Genomic DNA, 26805 nt, shown 5'->3' on the forward strand with positions numbered 1-26805 from the left:
GGTCGGTTCCCAACGCCTCCTGGCCCCTCCCTTTACCCAGGCCTCTTTGCTGAGGCTGACTGCAAAATTCTTAAGACTTCTTTGGGCCACCACACGTCCCCCACGCTCCTTTTGCTCCCTCTTCCACCCTCTTTCCTCCCTGCTAACTCTGGGGCCTCAAGATTAGGATTGACAGAGTTGAGGGCCAGTCGGCAAGCGCGGCGGGCAGCCACGCCCCCCAAGGCTCTCATTGGTCGCTAAGGTGGCGGGGCAGAGCAAACCCTGCCTTGTTCACCAATGAGGAGACGCGGCAGCCCCCTCCCCTAGACACGGGCCAATGGTTCTGGCCCGGGGGCGGGCCCCGCCTCCTCGCGGCCGCAAGATTTCACTGCAGGGGCCCCATCAGCCTCAGTGACGCTGCTGCCGCCTCCTGCCTAGGGCAGTGAGCTCCCGGGCGGGGGTGCGGTCGTGCAATAGGAAGCCGAGGGCGTTGCAATCTTCCCGTTGGGCAGCAGCTACCTGGCCCCGCGCCCTGCCCTTTGCATTCCCCAGACACCTCTGGAGCCCCCACCTGTGGCCCCTGGAGCCCCCTTCACGCGTCAGCCATGCCTCTAAGTCGCACTTTGTCCATGTCCTCCCTGCCAGGACTGGAAGATTGGGAAGATGAATTCGACCTGGAGAACACAGTGCTCTTCGAGGTGGCCTGGGAGGTGGCCAACAAGGGTGAGCACGCCAGGCGGTGGGTCGCGGACGAGGAGGGCAGTCGGGGATGGGGGCTGAAACTCTTGAGTAATAGGGGAACAAGACTACATGGCACGACTCTTGAGTTCTGGAGCCTATGACTCCTGTGCCCTTGGGGAGAGGCCGGGATATGTCTTCTGGACCCTGGCGGGGTAGGGATGTGCCGCCTCACTGTTAAAACGAAAGGGTCCTAGGGAAGAGCGGGCTAAAATGAAAGATTCCTAGATCCTGGAGGGAAATTTCTGAGGGACCAGAGATCTGGGTCCTCAACAGGGAAGGAGATGGGCGGGGGAGGGGGGCGGGGTGCTGGTTGGCGCTTCCTAGTGCAAACCGGGGAAGTGACTGGGTTTCAGACCCGCGTCCCAGGGGAAAGGAGTCTGGGGGTATAACTCTGGATTTGAGAGAGAGCCAACTGGCAGATAGGATGCAGGAGGCCTGGTGGCACTTGAGAGTAAAGATGAGAGGGGCTACAGGCTCTAATTCTTAGGTTTTAGGGTGGGAAAGAGTTGGGGTCTGAATGCCTAGGCTCTGAAGGGAGCGGAGGGTGTGAGCTGTAGGATGTGAGTAGAGGAGCCTGGGGCCTCAGACACATGCGTACTGGAATGAGGGAAGGCTGGGAAGTCCTAAGTTGGTCAGGGGCTGGGCCCAAGGATGGGAGTGGCTGGGGGCCTAGATTTCTGCGGGGCCTGAAGTTCTGAGTTTGGAAAACCAGCTGGGCTGGAGGGAGCTAGGGTTTGGCTTTGTCCCGTCTTGGGAGAGAATGGGACCTGGTCTTACACCATGGCAGGCAGCCCTCAAACTGGGAGCCATGTATCACCAGGGCCCAGGCTCCCGCAGTTAAGGAGCCCAAGAGCCCAGACTCTTGGGTCTGGAGTGGTCATAGGACGGGCAGGGCCCTGCATGTGTGCCCTCAGTTGGGGAGAGAAGACTGGGGGACAGGTCAGCAGAGCCCCTGGGGGGCACGGAATGACAATTCAGCCTTCTTTTAGGCAACTGTGGGAATCTGAATAGGGTCATGAAGAGAGAGTCTCCCCTGCTGTGACCTAGAGCCTGACTTGAGAATTTAAATCCAGTTCCTGTAAGCTGGGAACTTGGGAACCTGGGTCTTGCTAATCCTTGTCAGCTCCTGTCATCCTTGGGACCCCAGCACCTAATTACCTCAGGACCCAGGAGCCCGGGTCCCTAGCCCTTTCCTGTCTGACTCAGAAGTATAGCCTGAGCCCTGTTCTCCCTTCAGCCCGGGAGTACTGCCCTCGAACTCCTATCGCATTCTCTCTGACTCAGAAATATGGGCTTCTAGTCCCTTCCTCCCTCTAAGCCTCTAAGGAAGTCCAGGGCCCCAGCACGTCCCATGCCCCCCACCCCAGGTCCCAGACTTGTGGACCTCGGCTGGGTCTTCACACACTTGGGCCCACAGTGGGTGGCATCTACACGGTGCTGCAGACGAAGGCGAAGGTGACGGGGGACGAGTGGGGTGACAACTACTACCTGGTGGGACCTTACACGGAGCAGGGCGTGAGGACCCAGGTGGAGCTGCTTGACCCCCCAACCCTGGCCCTGAAGAGGACACTGGACTCCATGAACAGCAAGGGCTGCAAGGTAGGACATGGCCTGGCTAAGGGTAGGGAGGTGGGCACCCAGAGTTAGGGCAGTCGCCGTGGATGGTGAAGGGATGGCTGGGGAGGGAGGATCGCCCCTGATGGGGGGAGAGAGAGGCATGGACAGAAACAAGGATGACCCAGTACTTTCTCAGGCAGACATAAAGGAGGGAAGGTTAACAGACACTCAGACAGATGCAGGATGCTGTGAAATGGGTCGGTGAGCTCCAAGCTATAAGACATTGGTGAACGGACAGACAGACAGCAGGTACAAGATAGACTGAGAGACAGTTCCTAGAGGCCAAGATCATCAGACCCACAGAGAGAAAAAGAGCCAGGTAAAAAGACAGCTGGCCAGGAAGAACCCAGGGCAGGTGGGCGTGGGGTGAGGCAGGAGGGCCAGAGTAGGGGAGCCTGAAGTTCAAAGTCACGTTCTCTACTCTCTGCCTCCGTGACCTTGGCTAATAAACATGCTAATAGCACCTACCTTGTACGGTTTTGGGGAGGATACAGTAGTTAATAAAGTCTTCTGGCCAGTTCCTGGCTTTTGTGTTATGAGATACTGTGATCAAGGCGATCGTTGTCATCGTCTTTATTACTATAAACAGTTGAGCTTGCTATGAGGTGGCGAGGTGGACCAAGGGAGAGAGACTGAGCATCCCAAAAGGTGGTGATAGCGCCAGGGGCTAGAGCAATAAGGAGAGAGAAGAAGAAAAACAGCCCGTGGACATTTCAGGGAGAAGGACGTGGAAGGGAGAAGAAGAAGGAATACTAGCAAAGAGAAAAGAGAGCTAGGTGAGCAGACCCAGGGGGGTAGAGGCGGGGCAGCCAATACAGAGGGGCAAAGCCAGGAATTAAAGCTAGGAGGGGAGATCTCGTCCCAGCATCCCGGATGAGGACTGAAGAATGAGCACAGGGAGAGGGCCGCTGTCTGCAGAGATGCCCAAGACATAGCCGGTCTCAATCTCATGACAGGTTGGAGTGTGGGAGGGAAGAAGTACAGTGGTGCCTGCATTCATTCGCAGCCTCTGGCTTGGGGTGGGGTCTGGAGTCCAGTCAGGCCGGGCCGTGTCCCTAAGGAACCCTAGAACAGCCTAGCCATCCCCCATGGCAGCTGCTCCCCACGTGCTGGGGGCCTAAGAATAGCCCCCCCATCCCAGTGAAAGGGCAGGCAACAGCTGGCAGGGGGAGGGGCAGGGCATCAGAGTCCGGCTCCCCAGGCTGGGAAAAGCCAGGTTGGGGAGGTATCTGACTGCTTGCTGGCCTGCACAGGGCCATGGCAGCAGGCCCAGAACCTAGGCCGTCATCTCGGGAGGAAAAGCAGCCGCCGACCTGAGCAGCCTGGCAAGGGCAGAACAAAACTGATGGCATAGTTTGGAAACAAGGCAGTGGATAGAAAAATGCAGCCCCTGGGGGAGGAAAGAGGGCACCTGATGTTAGAAAGGGTGGCTGGCAGAGTATGAAACAGGCCTCAGGGCAGAGTAAAGAGGCGGCAGGTGACAAGCTTAGGGTGACAGGCTCAGAGGCCAGGCAGCGGGTGGAAGAAAGAGGGCGGGGAGGACAGGAAAAGAAGCATCCAGTGGAAGGAATTTGCAGCTGAAGGAAAAGATCACGGGAGAGAGCAATGTGAGGGGAGTCAAGAGAGAAGTGGCAGGGAACATGGAAACAAGGCAGCAGGTTGGAGACATAATAAAAGTGGAAAAACAAGGCAGTGGAGGCACAGAGGAAGGAGGTGTAAAATGCACGGTTGTAGGTAGAGAAAGATGGCAGTGGATAGGAGCAGGGTAGTGGTTATAGAAACTAAGCAAGGAACAGGGTAAGTGTAACAGATGGAAAATCATGGTGGGAGTAACTAAGCACATAGAGAAATGAGGCAGCGGGTTAGAAATCAGCAGCAGATACAGAGACAGGGTGGAGGAGCTGCGGATGGGAGAGCCGCAGGTGCTGAGCCCAGTGACCTCTGGCCGCAGCCCTGAGCCTTCCCTTGACCCCTACTCCCACCCCCCACCCCACCCCCAGGTGTACTTCGGTCGCTGGCTGATCGAGGGGAGCCCCCTGGTGGTGCTCCTGGATGTGGGGGCCTCAGCCTGGGCCCTGGAGCGCTGGAAGGGGGAGCTCTGGGACACCTGCAACATTGGGGTGCCCTGGTATGACCGGGAGGCCAACGATGCTGTCCTTTTTGGCTTCCTCACCACCTGGTTCCTGGGTGAGGTAGGTCCCATTTCCTGTCCCCAAGTCACTCCTTCTGACTCTGGCCCCAGACTACAATGGTCATCAGTCCTTGACCAGGGGGGGTGGCTGGGTGGGGGATTTTTTTGAGCTGTTAGCTTTAGGGGGTCCCCGTTGGGTCCCTCTGGAGGGTTTGTACCAGGGAATTCTGGGAGTTGTAGTTCTAGTCTGATAGTGGCTGCACTTAGCTCTCAGATGGGACCCTGGATGTTTTGGGGGATCTCCAGCCTATATGAGAACCAGGAATGCTGGTTCTGACCCCGTTTTAGTTTTTTTTTTTTTTTTTTTTAAGATTTTATTTATTTATTTGACACACAGACATCACAAGTAGGCAGAGAGGCAGTCAGAGAGAGGAGGAAGCAGGCTCCCCGCTGAGCAGAGAGCCCAACTCGGGGCTTGATCCCAGGACCCTGGGACCATGACCTGAGCCGAAGGCAGAGGCTTTAACCCACTGAGCCACCCAGGCGCCACCCGTTTTAGGTTTTAAAAGGCTCCAGAAACTTCACTTCTCATGCCCCAGGGTAAAAAGTCTAGGAACTGGTTACTCCTAGGGCATTCTGGGATTCTGGGAGTTGTAGTCCTTTAGCCCATACTGGGTACAGTTCTACTCTTGACTGAGATAAAGAGTCCAGGAATTGCATCCAGGACTTGGGGCTGCTTTCCAATTCAGCCCTGCGGGGACTTAGAAGGTTGGCCAACCCCCACCCCAAACTCCCATCAGCCTTTGGGGATGGGGTCAGCTGGTCTGTCTCAAGGATTTATAGTTCCTTATTCTAGGGGGATGGCAGTGGGTGACTATCCATCCTGTGCAGGAGTGGTGATAGCTCTCCCCTGCTTCCTCGTCTACCTTGGGGGATTGTCAATTGCCTACACGACACATATGGAGACATAGTGGCCCCGTTCCTGTTGCCCCATAGTTCCTGGCCCAGAACGAGGAGAAGCCACATGTGGTTGCACACTTCCACGAGTGGCTGGCGGGCATCGGACTCTGCCTGTGCCGGGCCCGGCGGCTGCCTGTGGCGACAATCTTCACCACCCACGCCACGCTCCTGGGACGATACCTGTGTGCGGGTGCTGTGGACTTCTACAACAATCTGGAGAACGTGAGCTGGGACTGTGGCACAAGGGGGCTCCCAGTGTTTCAGGACGGCCCAGGGGGATCAAGGAGTCCAGGGGAACTCCTCTCTGGAGTCCAAGTCCTCAGCTCCAACCCCCCTCAGACCCAGGAGGAGTTCACCTTCTGGCCTCAACTACCCCAGAGTCTAGACCTTCAGTCTTCTCTCCAGTTCTTGCGCCCTGACTGCCCTCCCTTCCCATCTAGTTCAATGTGGACAAGGAAGCAGGTGAGAGGCAGATCTATCACCGCTACTGCATGGAGCGGGCAGCAGCCCACTGTGCCCACGTCTTTACCACTGTGTCCCAGATTACCGCCATCGAGGCTCAGCACCTACTCAAGAGGAAACCAGGTAGGGTATAGGCTGGGGTCCCTAGACATGAATGAGGTGGTCTGTGCTAAGGCCTGGACCAATTTTTCTTAACTGTAGAGAGCAAAGAACTACACCTCCCAGAGAACACTAAATTGGTGACCTGAATATGAAGCTGCCTCACCCAACGCCCTAGAGATTAATGGGAGGTGTTGTTTCTTTGACATGAATTTCAAAATGGTAAATTTGTTTTATTGGCTAATGTAGATATTGGTCTTCTGACAGGGAAAGGGGTTTCACTGGGTTTGGATTTTGAGAATAGCAGTGTTGGGACCAGTTAATCTTCCTGAGTTATGGTACCCATTCTCAATGGGTGTATTGTGAGAACTACAATTCCCAGAAGGCACTAGGCTAGTCAGCTCCTGAGCCTTCTGAAATTTTGCACCAGGAGCAGGTGGAGGTTATAATTTTTCATTGACATGCTTTAATTTCTATGAGGATAGGAAATGGTTGGGACCTTAAGAAAGGCCTGAAGGTTGAAGATATGTTCTGGAGAAGCAGGAATGGGGATGTTTAAATCATTCTCAGAGCAGGGTGGACTAGGGGCAACAAAATTACTACAACTCCCAGAGACCCCAAGGTGGATCATTTCTCTGTGGGGGCTTAGCCATTTGCAGGGGATTGCTGGGATTTGTAGTTGTGCTTGTGAACCTATGCAAGTATCTTTGGGCAAGAAGCCATCCCGAGTGGCAGGGCAGCTGGGTCACCATGGGAGCTCCCAGAGGAGCTACTAAAGCAGAGACATTGTTCAGGAAAAGGAGTCTTTCCTTTGTTTATTCATTCAGCCAGCTGATCAGAATGAATAAATGAAGATCTAAAACGTGGACCTTCTCCCCTCACCCCAGATATTGTGACGCCCAATGGGCTGAATGTGAAGAAGTTCTCCGCCATGCATGAGTTCCAGAACCTCCATGCTCAGAGCAAGGCTCGGATCCAGGAGTTTGTGCGGGGCCATTTTTATGGGTATGTGAACCAGATACCCAGGTCTTGAGAGAGGAGAGGGTTGGGAGCCCATGTCCTGAGTGTACAGCTGGCGGATCAGCCTCTTGAGCTCCTGAGCTCCAGAACAGTGGCTAAGTATTGAGGGATTGACCCCCATCCAAGCAGAGGAGAACCACAATTCTCAGGAATCCGCATGATTCTTCTGTTCTGACTAAGAGGCTCTTTGCCGCTGTAGCTGCTGGGGTTTGTAGTTTTAAGGTCAGGGCTAGAGGGTCCCCACCTTTGGCTTCACCCTGCCTTGTGGCTTTTTTAGGCACCTGGACTTCAACTTGGACAAGACCTTGTATTTCTTTATTGCTGGCCGCTATGAATTCTCTAATAAGGGGGCCGACATCTTCCTAGAGGCCTTGGCCCGACTCAACTATCTGCTCAGAGTAAGGCCTGGGCTGTGTGTGAGGACACGGAAAGAGGACGAGGAAATCAGGACATAACTGGGTGGGGGGATGGGAGAAACCCATGTATGGAGGGGAAGTGTCAAGACCCAGAGGGCAGACCGGAGTCCCCTTGGGGATGGTAACTTCAGTTTCCTGGACAGGAAGGGGCATGGTGGGGCCAGAGTGGTCTTGATGGGGTAGGTAAAGGATAGGTGGCCTCAGCCTTCTCCCAGGTGATCCTGATCCCCTTCCCCTACCCCCATATTTTTTACTCTGCCCAGGTGAATGGCAGCGAGCAGACAGTGGTCGCCTTCTTCATCATGCCGGCTCGGACCAACAATTTCAACGTGGAAACCCTCAAGGGCCAGGCTGTGCGCAAGCAGCTCTGGTCAGCAGCCCTGGGCCCAGCAGCCTTGCTGTTCCCACTCCCAATTTTGTGCTTCAGGAAGCTCAGTTTTGTTCTTTGGAGCACGAGCAGCTCACCTCACCAGTTCTTAGGAAAGCCACTTGCTTGAGAGGCCCCCAGTTCAGGGCCAGTAAGGAGTTTGAGGGAGGACAAGTGTGACCACACAACCAGGGCTCTGGCAAGGTCCCCCTTGTGCCACTGCCCTTTGCTGGCCTTGTGACTTTAGGCAAATAATTCTGCCTCTCCCAGCCTCAGTTTCCTGAAGTGCAAAACCCATTCATCGGCCATCAGATATTCGTTGCACACCTACCACGTACCAGGCACTGTTCCAGGCCCTGGGGACACAGCATGGAGGAGAAAGAGAAGAATATGAAAGATACAAATGACTGTCCTCGCCACCAAGCTCACATTCTAGAAAGTTCTATAGAAAGTGCTCTGGGGTACCTGGCTGGCTCAGTCACTAGAGCATGTGACTTGATCTTGGGGTTGTGAGTTCAAACCCCATTTGAGGTATAGAGATAACTTAAAATCTTTCAAAAAGAAAAGTGGGAGTAAAAAAAAAAGTACTCTGGCAAGAAAATAAAGCAGGACTGGAATATGAGACAGCACACGGAGTTGTCAGGACAGGCCACACTGACAAAGTGCCATTGGGTAGAGACCAATAGGAAATGAGGGAGGGAGCCCTGCATGTGTTTGGGGAATAGCATTTCAGGCAGAGGAACAGCAGATGCAAAGGCCCTGTCGTGTATTTGAGAAACCACAAGACCAGTGGCGCTGGAGCAGTGTGCTGTAGGGAGATAGGGTAGGAAATGAGGCCTGAGCTATGAGAGGGTTAGGAGCCGAGGAATGTCGATGAGGCTGTAAGGTGTCACTAATTGCTAGCTTCCCTTGTGTACCTCAGGTTTCCTCTCTCAGAACATAATTTTCCCACTTTATAAAAATGGGGCTTAGCATTACCACTGCCTGGACTAGTGCAAGTCCTAAAAATAGCTGACATTTCTGGAAGGCTCACCATGTGCCAGGCACTGTGCACTTTTTGTCATGAGTTCATCAAGTTTTCACTGCAAACCTATGAGGTTGGTTCTATTTTTATCCCCATCTGAGTCACTAAAGTCAGAGAGGGAAGGCCACCTGTCCCTGGCCACACAGCTGATGCAAGGCACAAGGGATTCAAGCCATCGAGGGCCCGTTTCCCAGCCCCCCATCCTCCAGCTTAGAATCCCCAGGGCCTCTCTGCTCAGACCTCGGTTTTCCAGCTGCCCCAGGGACCTAACAACATACAGCAGCTGATGTGTGTGCATGTGACGCTGTGGCTTTGCTCCTTCCAGGGATACGGCCAACACCGTGAAAGAGAAGTTTGGAAGGAAGCTTTACGAATCCTTGCTGGTGTGAGTGCCCCACCCCCAGCCCTGCATCCTCTGGGCTCTCAACTGCCCTCCTTAGCCCTGATTCCCAGATGCATGCGCTGCTCACCTTGCAGGGGGAGCCTCCCAGACATGAACAAGATGCTGGACAAGGAGGACTTCACCATGATGAAGAGAGCCATCTTTGCCACGCAGGTACAGTTGGGACCCCTCAACCCAGAGCTGGCAGCCCTGTTGGGGGAATCCATTCTCAAGTCCATTGAAGGTGGGAGCTAACTGGTAGGGCTTCAGTTTACTGAGGGCAGCCTGTTTTCCCGGGGCTTACTCTGCTACAGTTCTGGGATTTGAAGTTTTCTTTCTTTCTTTTTATTTATTTATTTATTTATTTAATTTATTTAATTTATTTACTTGACAGAGAGAGAGATCACAAGTAGGCAGAGAGGCGGGCAGAGAGAGAGGGGGAAGCAGGCTCCCTGCCCAACAGCGAGCCTGATGTGGGGCTCGATCCCAGGACCCTGAGATCATGACCTGAGTCGAAGGCAGAGGTTTAACCCACTGAGCCACCCAGATGCCCCTCTTCCTTTTTTCCATCCTTCTTTCCTTTCTTTCTTTCTCTCTCCTTTTTTTCGGGGGGGGGGGTTGTTTTGTTTTTGTTTTTGTTTTTGTTTTTGTTTTTGTTTTTTTTGGTTTTGTATTTTGTTTTGCTTTCTTTTTTTGAGTTTTACTTTCTTTGAGTCCCTGGGGTCAAAGGATAAGCCAACCCAGCCACAGAAGGAGAACTACAAGTTCCTGCCGTCCCCGGGTCTTGGGGACTCCAGTGGCATACCCATTAGAGCCCGATAGTCCGCTAAAATGCTTGTCATTACTGGGAGAACACTGAAAGCTCTCAGCACCCCCTGCTTTTCTCATCCCACTGGCTGTGTCTTTGTCCCCAGAAGTGCCTGGGAGTTCTTTCTTCTTTAGATTCCTGAGCTTAATGCAATTAGGCAAATGTGAAACAGTAGTAGAATGTACCAGGAATGAGAACTACAACTCCCAGCAGCCCCTTCTTCATGGAGTCTTCCCTAGCCCCAGAGGCTTTGGGGAGGTAGAGTTCTTTTCTTCTCTGGAGTCAAGAATCTTTGGTACCTGCGCTCAGGGTTGGTGAACCATTTCCTGGGGAATGAAAACCTAGGTAAGCCAAAATACGGTGTCATGTGCTTTTGGCCAGACTACAGTTTCCAATAGTCCTAAGGCAGTTGGCCTCCCTGAGGATGTATATGCCATGGGGCTGCTGGGAGTCGTAGTTTCTTGCAGCCCCTGGACGACAACTGAAGGTGAGTAGAACTTTTCATGAGATGGAAGAGAGACCCATAACTATCTGTCCCAGCACCCCATGGAAGTTCCTCGCTCTGGCCTCTCCCAGTGACTCTGGAATTGTGGTTTTTCTGGGCCTCGGTTGGGAGTGGGGATGGAGGGAAGTACAGGATAGAGAGTAAAGAGAACTTGGAGAGAAAGTGAGCCAGATTTTCACAACAAAACTACAACAAAAGGTGCCTGGATGCCTCAGTCAGTTGCGGGTGTCTTGATTCCAGCTCAGGTCACGATCTCAGGGTTGTGAGATCAAGCCCTGCGTCCGGCTCTGTGGTGGGCATGGAGCCTGCTTGAGACACACACTCTCTCCCTCTTTCTCTCTCTCAAAACAAACAAAACCAAAACAAAAAACCCCTGCAACTTTCAGCAGCCCCTGGAGCTTGCTACCATATTGGCAAAGTCTTGGGAGTTTTACTGCCTTTGGGTTTCTTTGATGACAGTGCAGGACAGAGTAACTACAACTCCCACAGTCTGTGAGGTGTGTGAATGCTGACTTCGCCCCAAAGGCAGCTGGTAGTTTTAGTTTATTTCCAGCCCATGGTGATTAAAGGGAAAAGCAGACCTTTGCAGATAGGGCCAGATAGGAAATCTACGACTCCTCATTCCTTGGCCTTGTGGTTCTCACAGCCTGGCGGGAACTGTGGTCTCCCCAGGGTCAGCATGGCTCGTAGGGAACTCGGGAGCCCCCGTCCCTTTTCTGACCCCCATCCCACTTGTGGCCCCTGCAGCGGCAGTCTTTCCCCCCCGTGTGCACCCACAACATGCTGGACGACTCCTCGGACCCTATCCTGACCACCATCCGCCGAATCGGGCTCTTCAATAGTAGTGCCGACAGGGTCAAGGTAAGGGCAACGGTCAGGGTGGGTTAAGCATGGTGGGGTGGGGCGGGGGAAGGGGAGCCTGGGCCTCCCATTCCCCCTTTCCCCTAGTTTGTCCAAGGATTGCTGTATTTAGAAAGGACCTTAGCTCTTTAAGCAGACACACTTAGATTCAGAGCTTTGTCATCCCACTGACTTGTGTGACTTTAGACAAGTTTTTCACTCTCCGGGCCACTCCAGCATCCCAGGAAGCAGCCAAATAAGGTGCTTGGGCTGAGCTCTTCTTTTCTCGCTGGTAGGTGATTTTCCACCCAGAGTTCCTCTCCTCCACGAGCCCCCTGCTCCCCGTCGATTATGAGGAATTTGTCCGTGGCTGCCATCTTGGGGTCTTCCCCTCCTACTATGAGCCTTGGGGCTACACGCCGGGTGAGTGCAGCATGGTGGTGGGCTTCTGGTCCGATCAGGCATGAATGATGGAGGTACTTGCCCCATTCTGTGCAAAACAGGGACAATGGTAACAGTCTCTTAAGCTACAGAATGTGTTTTGGGGACATGGTAGCTCATGTGATATGTAATTAGAGGTCACACATGATTTCCTCACATTGGCTGATGTTTGGCCCCCCAGAAAGCAACAGCTGAATGCATAGTTCACCCATGGAATGTGGTCAGGGCTCTCCCTGAGAGAGGAAGAGGCCCTGACTCCAGGGCCGGTCAGCTTCACCTTCCACTTTGAGGTAGGGGTTGGCTCCGTTTAGAGACACGGTATTTTTTTTGTTTTTTTGTTTTTTTAAGATTATTTATTTATTTATTTGACAGACAGAGATCACAAGTAGGCAGAGAGGCAGGCGAGGGGGTGGGGGAAGCAGGCTCCCCACCAAGCAGAGAGCCCGATGCGGGGCTCAATCCCAGGACCCTGGGATCATGACCTGAGCTGAAAGCAGAAGCTTTAACACCCTGAGCCACCCAGGAACCCCTAGAGACACGGTCTTGAACTTAGACCTTATTTGCAGTTCTCCCTCACTTCTTGACATTCTGGTGTAGCCCCAAACTCAACCCTGCCTTGTAACTTTTCAATCAAGCTACCTTTATGTTTTTCAAGCTAAGGAAATAATCACATTTGCTGTAGTATTTCTTAATTTATGAGTAATTTAACAAATCTCTCAAACCATGCTTACATGAGAATTAGGATGATGATTTTACTAGCTTTATTTCTGTCGTGGTTTCAGTGATGCTGAGGTTTTGTGTGCTTGGCCCCAACCCTGTTTTTCCCCATAAGCCCTGTTACCTCTGGAGCCTGTGTTTGCAGGTTATGTGGGTTTTTAGGAACACTTATATTTGAATTATAACAAACTTCTTGAAGCATTTCTCAGGCTTATTTAGGGTATCAAACGAGGCAGTAGTGAGAGCCCTTCTCTTACCTTCTATCAAAATAGACTGAAGCTGGGGCACCTGGATGGCTGAGTCGGTTACGTGACCGACTTGGTTTCATCTCCAGCCCTGATCACAGGGTCGTGAGATCAAGCCTGGCACCAGGCTTTGCACCTAGTGCACAGTCTGTGTGGGACTCTTTCTCCCTCTTCCACTATCCCTCACCACTGCAGCCCCCTAAGTAAATATATAAATTTTAAACAACAACAACAAAATAAACAGACCAGGGGCACTTGGGTGGCTCAGTGGGTTAAAGCTCTGCCTTCGGCTCAGGTCATAATCCCAGGGTCCTGGGATCTAGCCTGGCCTTGGACTCTGCTCGGCAGGGAGCCTGCTTCCCTTCCTCTCTCTCTGTCCGCCTCTCTGCCTGCTTATGATCTCTGTCTGTCAAATAAATAAATAAAATCTTAAGGAAAAAAAAAAAAAACAGACCAAAGGTATGATTAACCAGCACACTCTGGGAAGAGAAACTATCTTCCAGGTTGTGTGGATTAAGTAAAATGGTAGACATTGGCACAGAGTCCGTACTTAATAGTTCAGCATCCTATTGCCTGACTCGAGACTCTTCGTCATCCTGAAGCCTTGGGAGAAGTGAATTTCCTTTAACTAGCCTCCTAGCTTCCCTTTTGAGACACTATGAGAGTCTAATGGACAGCCTGGTTTAGTAGGCTCAGTGATTTGCTCAAGGTGTCAGTAGAGGGCGCTGTTGGGGCTTCATTGCGATGTAAGAAGCTGCAAAGGCAAAAGCTAAGTGGCCCGCCCTTCTCACGCCTTCCTGCAGCTGAGTGCACGGTTATGGGCATCCCCAGTATCTCCACCAACCTCTCCGGCTTCGGCTGCTTCATGGAGGAACACATTGCAGACCCCTCAGCTTACGGTCGGTGCCCAGGAAGGGGTGGGCTCCTGGGTCCCCGGGGGAGGAGGCGGCGGCGTCCTGGCGCCGGAGAGTCCCTGGAAGAATGAAAGTTTCCTTAGTCTGATTTCTGAGCCCCTGTCCTGGCCTCCACAGGCATCTACATTCTGGACCGGCGGTTCCGCAGTCTGGATGATTCCTGCTCGCAGCTCACCTCCTTCCTCTACAGCTTCTGCCAGCAGAGCCGGCGGCAGCGCATCATCCAGCGAAACCGCACGGAGCGCCTCTCAGACCTTCTGGACTGGAAATACCTAGGCCGGGTAGGACTCCCTCCCACGTCCTCTGCTGGTGAATCGGCCATTTCTGGCCCGGGGTCTGATTCCTCAGCCTCCAAGGCTGGTGCGGAAGACAGCAGCTTTCCACTTGTAAACAGCCGCGGTCCCTTTAAGAAATTAACCAGCTTTTGCAGGTAGACCGCAGTGTGGCGAAAGAGGTAACTATCTATTTAGGGAGTGGAGCCAGAAAGATGGATGATTGGCGCAGGGGCCGTCTAGAAGGCGCCGGGGTGTGCTCATCAGCATAAGGAGCGTGGTTGGGGTCCGCCCCCTTCTACCTCTGCCGGGGGGCGGGGTCTGACTCCCGTCCCTTGACACCCGGTCCGTTCTTTTCCCCAAGTACTATATGTCTGCACGCCACATGGCGCTGGCCAAGGCCTTTCCAGAGCATTTCACCTATGAGCCCCACGAGGCTGATGCGGTGAGTGGACTCTGATCTCTGATGGGCTTGGAGCTAGAGGGCTGGGGTGGGGGCGCGTCTGGAGTGGGAAGGGCCAGGCGGGGGCCGGGGGTGAGGGGAGGACCGTAGGGGCCTCTGCTCACTCTCGGGTTTGTGCCCACACACCCCGGAACGCAGGCTCAGGGCTACCGCTACCCACGGCCGGCCTCGGTGCCACCATCGCCCTCACTGTCGCGACACTCGAGCCCGCACCAGAGTGAGGACGAGGACGAGCCCCGGGACGGGCTGCCGGATGTAGACGGGGAGCGCTACGACGAGGACGAGGAGGCAGCCAAGGACCGGCGCAACATCCGCGCCCCTGATTGGCCGCGCCGTGCCTCCTGTGCCTCTTCCACCAGCGGGAGCAAGCGCAGCTCGGTGGACACAGCGCCCTCCAGCTCGCTCAGCACTCCCAGCGAGCCCCTCAGCCCTGCCAGCTCCCTGGGCGAGGAGCGCAACTAAGTCCCGTGCCCCACATTCTCGGTCCATCCTGCAGCCCTTGTCTAGAGGGTGGACGAGGCCAGAATGGCGCTGTTCCTAGACCCCACTCCAGATCCCTAATCCTCTTGGGGGTCCACAGCCCTGCCCCCTCCGCCATACACTCCAGCCCCTCTAGCTCCGCTCTTGGAATCCCCAACACTCCAGAATCCACAACGCCGTGCCTTTCCTGGGTTCCAGAATGCATACTTTGTGCCCTGGAATCCTTCGGACCTGGCCTGGGGGCCAGGGGCCAGGAACCTGCCATTTCCCTGCAGTGGTGCAGGAGGTTCTAGGAAACCTGGTCTGTTGCCTTCCAGGCAGGGGCTCCTAGAGCCCTTTTTATAGCCCACAGGCTATGCCATGCTCAGACCTGGCCTGAGGGCCAGCAGGCTCTGGAAACCTTGTGGTTTCCCTGCTAATGGGACAATCAAGTCCAAAGCTGGGGCACTTTCAGGGACTTAACTGAACGCAGAACGTCCTCCATTTCAACTCCAGGACTCAGGCTCCAGACCAGGGCTCTCCCCTGTTTACTCTGATCTGGCCCTTCCTGGGGTGTTTGGCTCTGCCTGGAGGGCCCTTCCACCCCTGGTGTTCTCTTTCTCCCTCCTTTAGCCAATGGGGGGTGGTGGTGGTGGTGGTGCAGAACCACTTGGCTTCTCATTCCTGTTGGAGAATATGCAGTCTTGGTCTAGATGCTTTTCTGGCCATTTCTGAACCAGAACGTCCTTTGGTTCCCTGAGTCTGATCTCTCCTCCCTATGTCGAGATTCCTGTTCCCTCCAGGGACTCCCCCTGCAGAGGACCTGACTGTCTTGGACCTGACTGTCTTCCCCTGCCACAAGCCCCAAGCCCTAGGCCCACCACGAAACCACTGGGTTCTAGGTCCCGGCTACTGAATCCAGAACCTTACCACTGTGCCGCTTCCTGGTCCCTTTCCCCTGGACTAGAACTGAACCCACTAGGTTCTAGAACTTTTCATATTTACCTCGAGGCTCTTCCATCCTTAAACTGCCCTGCCCCCAGCTTTGGTGAAAGGGAGGGGCCCTTCTGTGTGTGCTGTGCTGTGTCTGCTCCACTCGGTTTGCAGTTGGGAGGGGGAGGGGAGAAAGGGGTGTGATTGATGTGTGTCCAGAGATGAAAAATACATCTATATTTAAGAATCTCAGGATTGGTCCACTGTGAGGGCTTGCTGGGCCTTGCTCCTGGCCCCTCCCTCCCCTTGGCTTCTCTACTTCTTTACCTCCTGTATTCTTCCCCCTCTCCTCTGCCTACCCTGGAGTCCCTGATAGCCTGATGTCTCCGAGTGACTTGGATTGCTGTTCTCGATTCTAGTTTTGTTTCAAGGGAAGGCACCCCTGTTTAGTTGGGACTTGCAAGCAGGCAAAAGAGTGGGCTCAGCCTCTTTGGCAGAAAGGGGCTTTGTCACCTGAAAACAAAACAAAACCTTAAGCCACAGCTGGGTGAGGCTATTTAAATTTAAATGAACCAGATTCCTCAGTAGCTCTAGACAAAAGCAAACGACCAATAGCCACTTGTAGCCACATGAAGCTTATAGGTACACAGCTAACAGCGCAAATACAGAATATTTATTTTCTTAAGATGTTATTTGAGAGAGCGCATGAGGGGGAGGGGCAGAGGGTGAAGCAGACTCCCCGTTGAGCGGGAAGCCAGCAGCGGGGACTGGACCCCAGGACCCCGGGATCATGGCCTGAGCAGTGGGCAGAAGCTTAACTGGCTGAGCCCCGGGAATATTTTCATCATTGCAAAAAGTTCTATTGGACAACACTAGCTTAGAACGTGTTTCGAGGACACTGGCCTCTGGACTTTAGCCCTACCGTGTCCTGAATAGCTGTTTTCCAGGGAACCTTTTTTTTTTTTTTTTATAAAGATTTTGACAGAGACACAGCAAGAGAGGGAACACAAGCAGGGGGAGTGGGGAGAGGGAGAAGCAGTCAGCCTGATGCAGGGCTCGAGCTCAGGAGCCTGGGACCATGACCTGAGCTGAAGGTAGATGCTTAACTGAGCCACCCAGGCACCTCTTCTTTTCAGTTCTAGTCTAGAGTGCGTCCCCGAACCAGTAATGTTTCAGGGGAATAGAAAACTGGATTTGCATGTGTGACCATCCCCGTTAACTGTTGGTGATGGACACACCTCCCCTCCAGAACCCTGAGTGGCCACCAAAGTGTGGTGACAACAGCAGGTGCTGGGTGTCCAGGAACCACTTCCTCCTAGATTCTTTGACCAAAACCAGAGAGGGTGCAGGGGGTCAGAGTTCAGTTTCATAGTTTGGGCCCAGCAGCTGCCTGCTAACCCTTCAGTTCCCGTTTGGAGAACCTAGTTCCCAAGTTTCACATCCTGTTTCTGTGCTGCGTCCCAAACCCCTAGCTCAGCGTCTCTTATCACGGGCTCTTGCTTTACAAAGTTACTCATCAGAGCCCATTTCTGGTTACAGTTTGTTATTTCTAACAGTGCCTGCTTCCAGCCACCAAGCTAGGTCCTACTGGACTCTCCTTGGGAGTTTCGTCTCCGCCTTGCAAGGGGGCAGCTGAACAGCCTGGCCCAGCAGGGAATCTGCTACTCCACCCCACCCCACTCCTAAATTAAGACTAAAGGTTTAGAGAACCCTAGAGATGGTTTGCGGGGCCAATACCTGTCTCCCCGCCAGGGCAGTCCAGCTGTAAGCCTTGTGGAAGTGAATCCCCCGCCTCAGTTCCCACACCATACACACAAGCGCAACACCAACACAACCCAAAGCGCCAACTGCTGCAAAAAGCTTTATTGTTTCCATTTGGTCCAGGGCTTGGGAGAGGGCTCCAGGGTGGTTACAAAGCTGCCTCTGGCTGCAGGGAGAGGGTGAGGCACGGATGTCAGCGAGGCCCCCTCAAAGGATGCTGCTGGTCTCCGGAGCTCCTAGTCGTGCTTGAGGGTGAGCCTCTCGAAGAGATACTCGCCCAGCCCAGCCTGGGGGCCGGCCAGCCTGCGGAGGTTCGTCAGGTGGTCGCCCATCTTCTTGATGAGCTTCACCTCCTCATCCAGGAAGTGGTTCTCCAGGAAGTCACAGAGCTGAGCGACAGGAGAGACCACATTGCCACTTATCCATCGACAATGTGACAGATGGGGAAACCCGGCTCAAAGGGAAATGTGCCCAATTAAATGCGGCTGAAGGGGATACTTACATGGGGGTCTGTGCGGGCAGAACCCAGGGCGTGCAGATCCAGAAGAGCCTGGTTCAGGCTCTTCTCCAGAACCAGGGCAGCTTCCATGGCGTCCAGGGTTTTCCCCCACTCATCTTGGGACGGCTTCTGTAGAGAGGGCAGAGCGCTCAGGACTAGCTACATCGTCCGCTAAAACGTCTAAGAGCTTGCATCTATCACCTCCAGGCTCCTACAACCACCCGTCTCAGGAGACCCCGTTGCAGTGTCTTCGGGGAAGGGCGCGAGCCTCCATTTTGCGCCGCACAAGAGTGAACACAATCATCCAGATGCCCGCGCGGGGCCTACAGCGCTACAATCAAGGCGCTCGGCGCGCGCAAGGGCTACTGGGACATGTAGTCCGCTGCCCACACACTATTTACCTGGACGTCCTGGAAGAGGGCGCGGCCGCCGCGCTGGTTTTGCATCTTCAAGAGGCGCTCGGCACCCTCGCGCTTCTCCTCAGCCAACTCGCGGAAGAAGTGCCCCACACCTTCCAGAGCCACATCGTCACGGTCGAAATAGAAGCCCTGCGGGAAGGGAGGCGCGAAAAGTGGTTAGCGGGAAGAAAGGCCGGCCAGAAGCCCGGACTCCGCCCTCCGACTACCCTACGGGACAAAGGCAGCCAGCGCGTGCGCACTTGGGGGAAACTTGGACTGGGGGCGTCCTAGGGACCCTCACCAGAGAGAGGTAAGTGTAGGAGGCCCGCAGATGCATGTTGACCAGACGGTTGACGGCGGCCTCCACCTCGGTGGAATAATTCTGACGAATCTGGGAGCTCATGGTTGATTGAAGATCAGGAGGTAAGCCCGAAATTGGCTGTGGGCTGGTCCCGGAGGCAGCGGGCGGCCAAGAAGATGGCTCCCAAAGTTGCGACTGGAAAAGAGGTTGGAGGGTGGTCGTTGGCTGGTTGCAGGGGCGTCCCTGGGTCTGTTCCGTCCAAACACTGTTGAAGCAAGAGACAGATCCGCAGGACCGCCGGGCGCACTGCGAGAGGCTGTGGCCAAGGCGGCTTCTTTTATAGCGCGCGGGCCCTAGGAGGTGGGGCGTTCAGGGAAAGCGATCGGCCAATCCGCGGTGTTGGGAGGCGGGTATTAGGACCCCTATTGACCAATCTGAGTTGATAGCAATCCCAGGCCCCCCGCCCAGAAGTGGGGAAGTCACGCGCCAGTAGCGCGAGGCTGTTGTGAAATGGGGAAGCGGAGGTGGGGGTGGGTTGCGGGGTTCAAGGGTCCTGGGGCTGATTCTGGGACCTCAGGGAATTGTGGGGATCTCCCTGGTAGGTGAAAGGTTAATGGGGACACTGGGAGCCCTGGAAAATTATGACTTTGGGGTCTTGGGGGTGTCTCAGGAAAGTAGTTTGGATTCTGGGTTGTCTCTTAGTGCATGGACCTTTCTGGCGCCCTGTAAGTTTCTCAGAGGTGCGGAGACCTCCAGATGACTGGGGTTTGCTCTGGAAGATAAGGGGTCCCTGGATCATTAAGAAGTTTGGAAGGCGGTGCGGTGAGATATTTCTGCAATCTTTGGGATCTGATAGATGGATTGAAAGGGGGGACCTGGAACCCTGGGGTTCACTCAAAGATTGGGAATTTCTGTAGCACTCAAGTTCACGATGAAGTCCTTATTTTCTGGAATCTTCCCCTGGGAGAGGGGTGGTGGTGGTGTGTGTCTTTAGACTCATGAAGTGATCTTCAAGATTAAAAGGAACAATTCTAGAGCCATGGGGGTCCTCCTGTGCCCCCCCACCATAGGGGACAGGGATATTTCTGGAAGCCTTCTAGCGGCTTTTCTAAGTGGTAGGTCTTTGGAGCCTTTGAAAGATTGGGGCATTTGGAATACCCTGGGGCTATTTCAGGGGCATGTTGTTTTTCTGGAAGCTGCCACATGTAGGGTGAAATGACACTCAAGCTTTACGGTCTCTCTGAGGCTACTTTTCCTGGACACTATTCTGAGGGCAGCGAGACTTGGAATTCTCTTTGGCTCTGAAGCAGTCTCTGTCTTGCCTTAACACATGCTTCTCGAAGGTCTCAAAGAGAAGCCCTGGGTCCTGGGGAAACAAGGTCTAGGGACCTGTGGATGGGATGGGTCTCTAACCAGTGTACATTTTTTTAAGTCTATCAGTTGCGGGCTGGTGTCTTGGAAGCAAAGCTGGCTCAAACCAGGACCCTGCCCTCAAGAAACTCCCCATGTCCTAGAGGGGGGAAAGGGGACAGACAGGAACTTGACCCTGTTTTCAGTGCCCTAAGGGGTAGCCAGCAGGTTGGGCAGGGGAGCTGAAGCCCCTGAGGCCTGCTTTGCAGGTGGTGGGGGGGGACCCCAAACAGCCCAGGCAGAGGGGGTGTTTCCTGACCTAGGGGATGCTGGACCAGGCTGTTATCTGGGGTCGTCAAGGGGTGCCTGGGCCAGTGGCCAGGGAAGCAGCAGTGCTGAGTCATGCTGAACTCAGCGGGAAGGGTCTCGGGCAGAGGCGGGGTGGGGCCACTGACTGACCTCATGTCCGCGGCAGACTGCAAAGCGGCTGGGACCCTGAGAACTAGGCCTGGCTGGGAACCAGGTCTGGCCCACTCTCCCAAGAGGCGAGTGTGCTTGGTCTCCGAATCTTATAGTCTTTTTAGCTGCCTTGATGTTTTTCCTGGGCTCCTGCCTGTGGTCATAGTGTCCCCTCTTTATGGGCAGTTGACTCAGTCTCCCCTCATGGCTGTCTCATCCTACAGCTCTCCCCTGACCTGGTGTCTCTGGGCAGAGTCTCTGGGGGAGGGGCAGTTGCCCCAGGCACACAGTCACAATGGGGCCTGAGTTACTCATTCACCAAATTTCATACCTCAGCCTAAAGACCTTTAGCCTCCAGCAGGCCCCCACCTGCAGTGAGCTGGCTTCAGAAGTGCTCACTGGTGGAGGGAGAGGAAGTGGGGAGACAAAGATGATCTGAAGGACAGAGATCTTGAGGGTGGGGTGAGGGGTAGATCATTGGAGGGGGGAAAACAAGAGGCCCAGAGAGACAGAGGGAAGACCGAGAGATTGAAGAGACCCACACAGAAGGTACAACAGACCCTATGACCAAGTGATCTTTATCTCTGGTATCTTTTTCCGTGTCTAATCTGCAAGGCAGCTTTCCGGTGTCTTCATGAGGGCCAGCTCTCCTGGAGGGCCCCACCCAGGTACTGGGCCAGCTTGTCCCCTTGGAGCACACAGCACAGGTGCAGGCCTTGTCCTCTCTCTCAGAACCTGATTCCAGCATTCCAACCAGTTAGCTTCTCCACAGGGCTCTAGAGCCCTCTCCTGGTCCAGTAAGTCCTCCTCCCAAGGCCTCTCCACCGCCCCCCCCACCCCCACCCCAATTCTCCACCTCAGTTAAGTGCAACTTCCTCCCATCCATATGGCAGAAGCTTCCATGCCCTAGTTCTCCAGGGCCTCTTCTCTTTTCCTAAAGCCTCAGGCTCCACTGCCTGCCTTGGCCTTGCCCACTGCTGCCTCCAGCACAACACCTCAGGCTTCCACACAAGTGATCTTCAATTCCCTCAGGACCCCAAGCTGCTGGAGGCAGAGCTGACACTAACTCATCACTAACCCAGAGGGCACCAGGCTCCTTCAAAGAAGGTTTGTCAGCACACAGGTCTCCTTAGACAGCCAGCAAGTGGGCTCAGTGATTCAGACTCCGAAGTGTGGCCTGAAAGAGGTTTATTGCCCCCCCAAGACCACTCCTCCCCGTGCCCCCCACCCCAATAATTACAAAAGTAAGAAAAATGCCCATGACCCCCAATCCCACCCCTCCCGGAAAAATGCCATAATTTATGCAGAAAAGACACAGTCCAAGGCAGCTGGTGGCCTCAGCCCATCTTTTTCCAGATGGTGAGTGATGCAGTGAGCACTCCAGCCACAAAGATGGTCACTGTCTGCCACGTGGGTGTCCCAAAGTAGGAGAGGAGGCCGTCCTGTGGACAGGGACATCAGTCACTTCAGCAGCCAGCACATAGGAATCAGGGAGGGAGGTGGTCATAGGGCATGAGTGGGGGCAAAACCCTAAGATGAATGGATAATGGGATCAAAGGATCATCAAAAAACTAGAGGGAAGCCATAGGAAGTGGAGGCACCAGGAAGGACAGAAGGTACTGGTGGGGTCAGAGGTCACTGAGAGGTCAGAGGTCATATGGAGGTCAGGGATCACCAACAGGTCAGTGGATACCAGACAAATTAGAGTTGTTCAGACCTGTGAGGAAAGGCATTACAGACCCCGTTTGATGACCCAGAGTCAGAGAGAGCAACACTAGTGGGCTTGGGAAGACCCGAGGAGTGGGCGAGGGGGTTAGGGGGCCTCACCCAACCACCCTGGTCCTGGATCCAGCCCAGCAGTCGCTCTCGAAGGAAGTCCAGTGTCCAGCCCATGATGGTCCTGATCAGCTCGGGCACCTTGGTACACAGGGCCTACAGGAAGTAGGGTGGGCCTTAGGGACTGAGCCTTGTCCCCACTGTCTGGGGACAATGGCCCCAAGCCTCCTTTCTCACCTCTACCTCCCCTCGTACCCTGCTGCAGTCTACTTCCACTCCTACTCAGAATGAGCCTCCTGAATTGTCAACTGGATCTTGTTATCAGTTGCCTGTTCACATACCTTCCGTGGCTTCCCAGGCAGTAAAGACCAAAAGGCCTCTCTCAGCCCACACGGCCCTGTATGAAGGCTCTGACTTGACTGCATTCCAATTTTCCACTTCTTTTCTGTGTGTCATTTACCTTCTCCCGGATCTTCGTTCCCACCAACTCTTCCCTGCCTCAGGACCTTTGCACATGCTGATTCTTCTATCTAAATAGGCTTCAACCAAGCAAATTTTTACTCCTCCCTCAAAGCTCTCATGTTAGGTCTAATGTCACTTCTCTAGAGAGAGCTTTCCTGACCTTCAAACTAGGTAGGACCAGACATACCTGCTAATGACTTTCCATCTCCCTGAACTTTCCCCTTCCCACCCTTTATGTATCTGGCTGCTTCCTATTGTCCCCAATACCTTAGCTCCATCAACATTTTGACCGCTCTCTCCCTCATCTCCAACATTCAAGCCCTACCAGCTGAATCTGGCAAACACATTAAGAAATCTACTCCCCACCTCCACTGCTACCAGTGGATGCCAGGTCAGTCAGTCATCAACCAGAATTACTACAGGTACCCCCCTCACAGCTTTCCAGCTTTTACCCCATACTCTCTTCTACCCAAAACAGCCCCCCAAAATTGTTGGGCTTCCACTCCCGATATATCTTGAAGTTAAAAGGATTTCACAGTGAACAGCCATATGCCTGCAGCTGAGATTGTACAATTACCATTTTGCTTGCTAGAACAATCCTTGAAATTTACAAATCAGGTCACCTCACTCTCCTGTTTCAAAACCAGCCAGTCACTCCCCTTTTGCTTACAGCAAAGTTAACATATTTAACATCGACTATGGGGGCCCTCACAAGACGCCTTCAAGTCTTCCCTCAATGCATCAGCCCCTTGGCCTGCCTCACACGACCTTTGCACTTGATGTGGCCCCAGGATGCCTCCCCCGCCCCTGATCTTAGATCACCACAACTTTGGCTTTAATGTCACTCGCTCTTAGAATGTTCCAACCACTTTGCATTACATCATCCTCGCTTACTTCTTTTGGCCCCATTGGACAATGTGAGCTCCAAGAGAGCAGGGACCTAGCCTGTTCTGTTTGGCACTGCATCTCGGGTGCCGAGTACAGGTCAGGCACATAGTAGGCCCAAGAAATGTTTGCTCCATGAATAAATGAAGGTGCAAACAACCAGCCCTTAGCTCTCTCCATTCCCTCTGGTAAACGGGCTTCCCAGGGCTTGTTGCCCTCAGAACCCCCAGGTCCTCTCAGGTCTGAGTGGAGCTTCCCGGGGCTCATGCCCTGCAGCTGCCCACCTTGAGCACCAGTTTGCTGGCAAAGTAGAAGAGGGCAACGACCCGACCCCAGTTGAAGTTGCCATCAGAAAACATTTCAGCTGCCACTCGGAAAAAGACCTCGCGGGGGGAGTCTGTGTCCACAGCTGCGATCATCCTGCAGGGAAGAAGGAAAGCCAGAGCTGGGGAGAAAAGATCAGGCATAATGTAGAGACCCTGACATCCACCTTGTACCAAAGACAAGGACACTGAGGCTCAAGCCAAGCTGATGTGAAAAAGAAGGGGCCAACATGGGGGAAAGGAATGAGACAGACACTTAGGACTGTGGGGAAAATGACTGAGGGAGGGTTTCAATATTCTGAAGGAGGGAATGGCTGAGTGTCCAGGGTGCTAGAAGGTGTGGGGAGGGGAGCTGGACCCCTGGGTCTGAGAGAATAGGAGGCTGCCGGTCTGAACTCCAGACTCCTAGGAGAAGGGGGGCCTGAGAGCCAGGACTCCAGGGTTCTGAGGGAGAAGAGGACCAGTGGCTGGATTCCTGGGGCCCCCGGGGCCACACCTCTGTAACTCCATGTTACTGTCCAGTTCATCTCCGATGCGCTTGAGACACTCGCTCAGCTTCTTGGTGGATGCATCCTGTGGCGCCTGCTCAAGGGCCAGCTCGGGTGTCTCTCCCCCCATTCGCCCTGCTCGATCTTGGATGAAACTAGAGTGGGAATGGAGTTTGGGGGGTGCAAAATCAGAATGGGGCATCACTCCTCAAATCCGCTCAGCAATAATCACACCTCAAACTCACCCCTGAAGCAAAAGGGCCCCTGTCTTCATGATCTGCTCAGAGCTGGTGGGCCCTAGAGGAGAAAGGAGGGAAGAGGTGCCTGGACTGTTGGATTCTAGGGGATCCAGGGACTAGGGTAGCTCATGATCTCTGAGGGAGGACAACACTAGGAGGTCCTGCACTTCTGGGTTCCTAGTAGATACAGTACTTAGGGGCCCGGACAACTGAGTCCCTGATGGAGAAAAAGGCAGGGAGCCTAGGCCTGTATCCTACGTTCTTCCGGTAGAGGCGGCTGAGGGAACGCTTCATGCATCCAGACCCCTGGCCTGAAGGGGCAGAGGAGAAACCCGCCCCTCCCACCAGGAAGTGGTGCCGGCGACAAGCCCGGGCCTGCCCCAGGGGCTTGGATTTTGGGGTCTCCAGCTTCTCGGGAGTCCGAGAGCACCAGGCAGGAAGGAATCGGGGCACAGAGGCCAGAGAGCCGGGAACCCCCGGGAAGGGAGGGGGTTGGAAGCTGGCAGCGCCCGATCCGGGAGTTTCTGCCCCGGAGTGCTTGGAGATCGCACGGCCCCAGACCGGCAGGAGGGATCGTGGGGCCAGCCAGCGAGGGGGCTTGCCCTCCTCCCGCCCGTCTGCCTCCTGCCTCACCCCCGCCTCTGGGTTGCTCCCCGGACCCGTCCATCACCGCCGCTCCCGCCGCCGCCTCTCGCCGGGTCCGCCCGGGCGGCCGCAGCACGCCCCTGGTCACGTGACCGCCCCGCTGAGCGTGCCTCCTCACGTGATCGCCCCGCAAAATGGCGACCACGCGCTGTCGCCCCGCAGGCCCGTCCGGTCACGTGAACACACCTGCCACACCTGCTGGGGGACCGCTGGCCCCGATCACGTGACCGTGAAATCCGCACTTCCCTGTAGGAACTGCCGGTGGCGCTCTTCTACCGGCTGCCTGTTCCTAGGCAGCTGTGAACTTTCATTCATTCCTCTGTGCAGTATTTTTGGAAGTTTCAGGTGGGATCTGAGCTCTCGCCAGAACAGAAGGAACACCGAAGGCCAAAGTTATCATCCTCTGAAGCAGGACGTTTCAGATGATTTTGAGTTGTTTTTGTGAAAACAAAAGGAATGTGAGGTTCAAAAAGTGGCAAAACTAATCTATGCAGAGGGACTGGAAGGGTATGAAAGGGAAGGACCCAAGTCAGGCACCTGGGGGGACCTGAAATGAGCTTTATCTTGATCTAGGTGATGATTACTTGGGTAAACATGCTGAAAAATTCATGGAGCTGCACATACGAAATGTGCACTTTACCACATGGAAACTGTATCTCCTTTGACAAAAAATAAAAAGATTAGAAAATAGACTGGAGTCAGATAATGAACGGTGGAGCATATAAGGGAAGGTATCTAGGTCCTAAGGTGGGTGGGAGCCGTAGCAGTAAGATCCTAAGAATCCTAATACATCAGCCTACCACCACCACCAGAACACAGCCTGACAAAGTCAAGTTTACTGACCCACTCTGATGATAGAGATCACACAGAGAGAAACCATGGAGCATCTTGACAAAGGAAATGGTAGAGTTACTATAGGACCTGCCAGAAGGGTAGAACTTAGGTGACAACTAAATGATGGGCTCAAGGCAGGGTCAACATCAGGCACAGACTGTGAAATGGAACCAAGGTCTTCTATCCCCTGGAAACTACACGGTCAATCCAGATGTGGAGTACTGGGTCCAGAAACCCTTTATGTGAAGCTCTGCACCTAGACTGGAAATCTAGGCTGCTACTTTGTTTTCAAATGACTACAGGGAAAAGTGGGATGTTTCATTTTTACTGATAAAAATTTCAATACTTTATGATTTTAGGGAACAAAGTCTCCTGAAAGACAGCATATCCTTGGAGGAAACAGTGTTTCCTATTTGAAGCTAATGTTATCTGTGCCTATTATTCCAGCCCAGTAAATTAGCCTTCCCTTTTCCTTAACTAGAGAGGGCTTTTAAAGTAGCTACAGACCACTGAACAGTACAGCCATTGAGTAGTGGGGAGAAAACTTCTTAGTTCTGAAGTAACAATGAAGATGCCTTCCAGACACTGGA

The 26805-nt window shown here is 54.0% G+C and overlaps 3 protein-coding genes across 6 annotated transcripts; 1 reads left to right on the top strand and 2 right to left on the bottom strand.

Moving 5' to 3' along the window:
* Positions 1-72: 72 nt before the first annotated feature.
* On the top strand, positions 73-16042 carry GYS1 (glycogen synthase 1). 3 transcript variants are annotated; one of them, XM_082710336.1, is made up of 16 exons: positions 73-702; positions 2138-2319; positions 4338-4529; positions 5465-5650; positions 5869-6013; positions 6877-6994; positions 7287-7407; positions 7689-7795; positions 9142-9201; positions 9294-9372; positions 11259-11372; positions 11648-11774; positions 13558-13653; positions 13786-13949; positions 14305-14385; positions 14542-16042. In XM_082710336.1, exons 1-16 carry the CDS (start codon positions 585-587, stop codon positions 14863-14865), a joined length of 2214 nt encoding a protein of 737 aa, XP_082566462.1. In that variant the 5' UTR covers positions 73-584; the 3' UTR covers positions 14866-16042. The 3 variants fall into 3 exon arrangements, with proteins under 3 accessions (XP_082566462.1, XP_082566464.1, XP_082566463.1); XM_082710338.1 differs by having other exon boundaries at positions 363-702; positions 1710-2319; XM_082710337.1 differs by having other exon boundaries at positions 363-702; positions 2233-2319.
* A 1595-nt stretch (positions 16043-17637) lies between these two features.
* FTL (ferritin light chain) lies at positions 17638-19129 on the bottom strand. The gene is made up of 4 exons (XM_082710463.1): positions 18755-19129; positions 18457-18603; positions 18059-18184; positions 17638-17945 (listed from the first exon to the last, which is right to left on the bottom strand). The coding sequence occupies exons 1-4, from the start codon at positions 18854-18856 to the stop codon at positions 17793-17795; spliced, it is 528 nt and encodes a 175-aa protein (XP_082566589.1). The 5' UTR covers positions 18857-19129; the 3' UTR covers positions 17638-17792.
* A 2605-nt stretch (positions 19130-21734) lies between these two features.
* On the bottom strand, positions 21735-25504 carry BAX (BCL2 associated X, apoptosis regulator). 2 transcript variants are annotated; one of them, XM_082710461.1, is made up of 6 exons: positions 25370-25504; positions 24743-24794; positions 24506-24652; positions 23971-24106; positions 22391-22495; positions 21735-22005 (listed from the first exon to the last, which is right to left on the bottom strand). In XM_082710461.1, the coding sequence occupies exons 1-6, from the start codon at positions 25401-25403 to the stop codon at positions 21901-21903; spliced, it is 579 nt and encodes a 192-aa protein (XP_082566587.1). In that variant the 5' UTR covers positions 25404-25504; the 3' UTR covers positions 21735-21900. The 2 variants fall into 2 exon arrangements, with proteins under 2 accessions (XP_082566587.1, XP_082566588.1); XM_082710462.1 differs by lacking the exon at positions 24743-24794 and having other exon boundaries at positions 25370-25470.
* Between the last annotated feature and the right edge of the window lie 1301 nt (positions 25505-26805).

This window comes from Mustela nivalis (genome assembly GCF_964662115.1).
Source record: "Mustela nivalis genome assembly, chromosome: 18".
NCBI lineage: Eukaryota > Metazoa > Chordata > Mammalia > Carnivora > Mustelidae > Mustela > Mustela nivalis.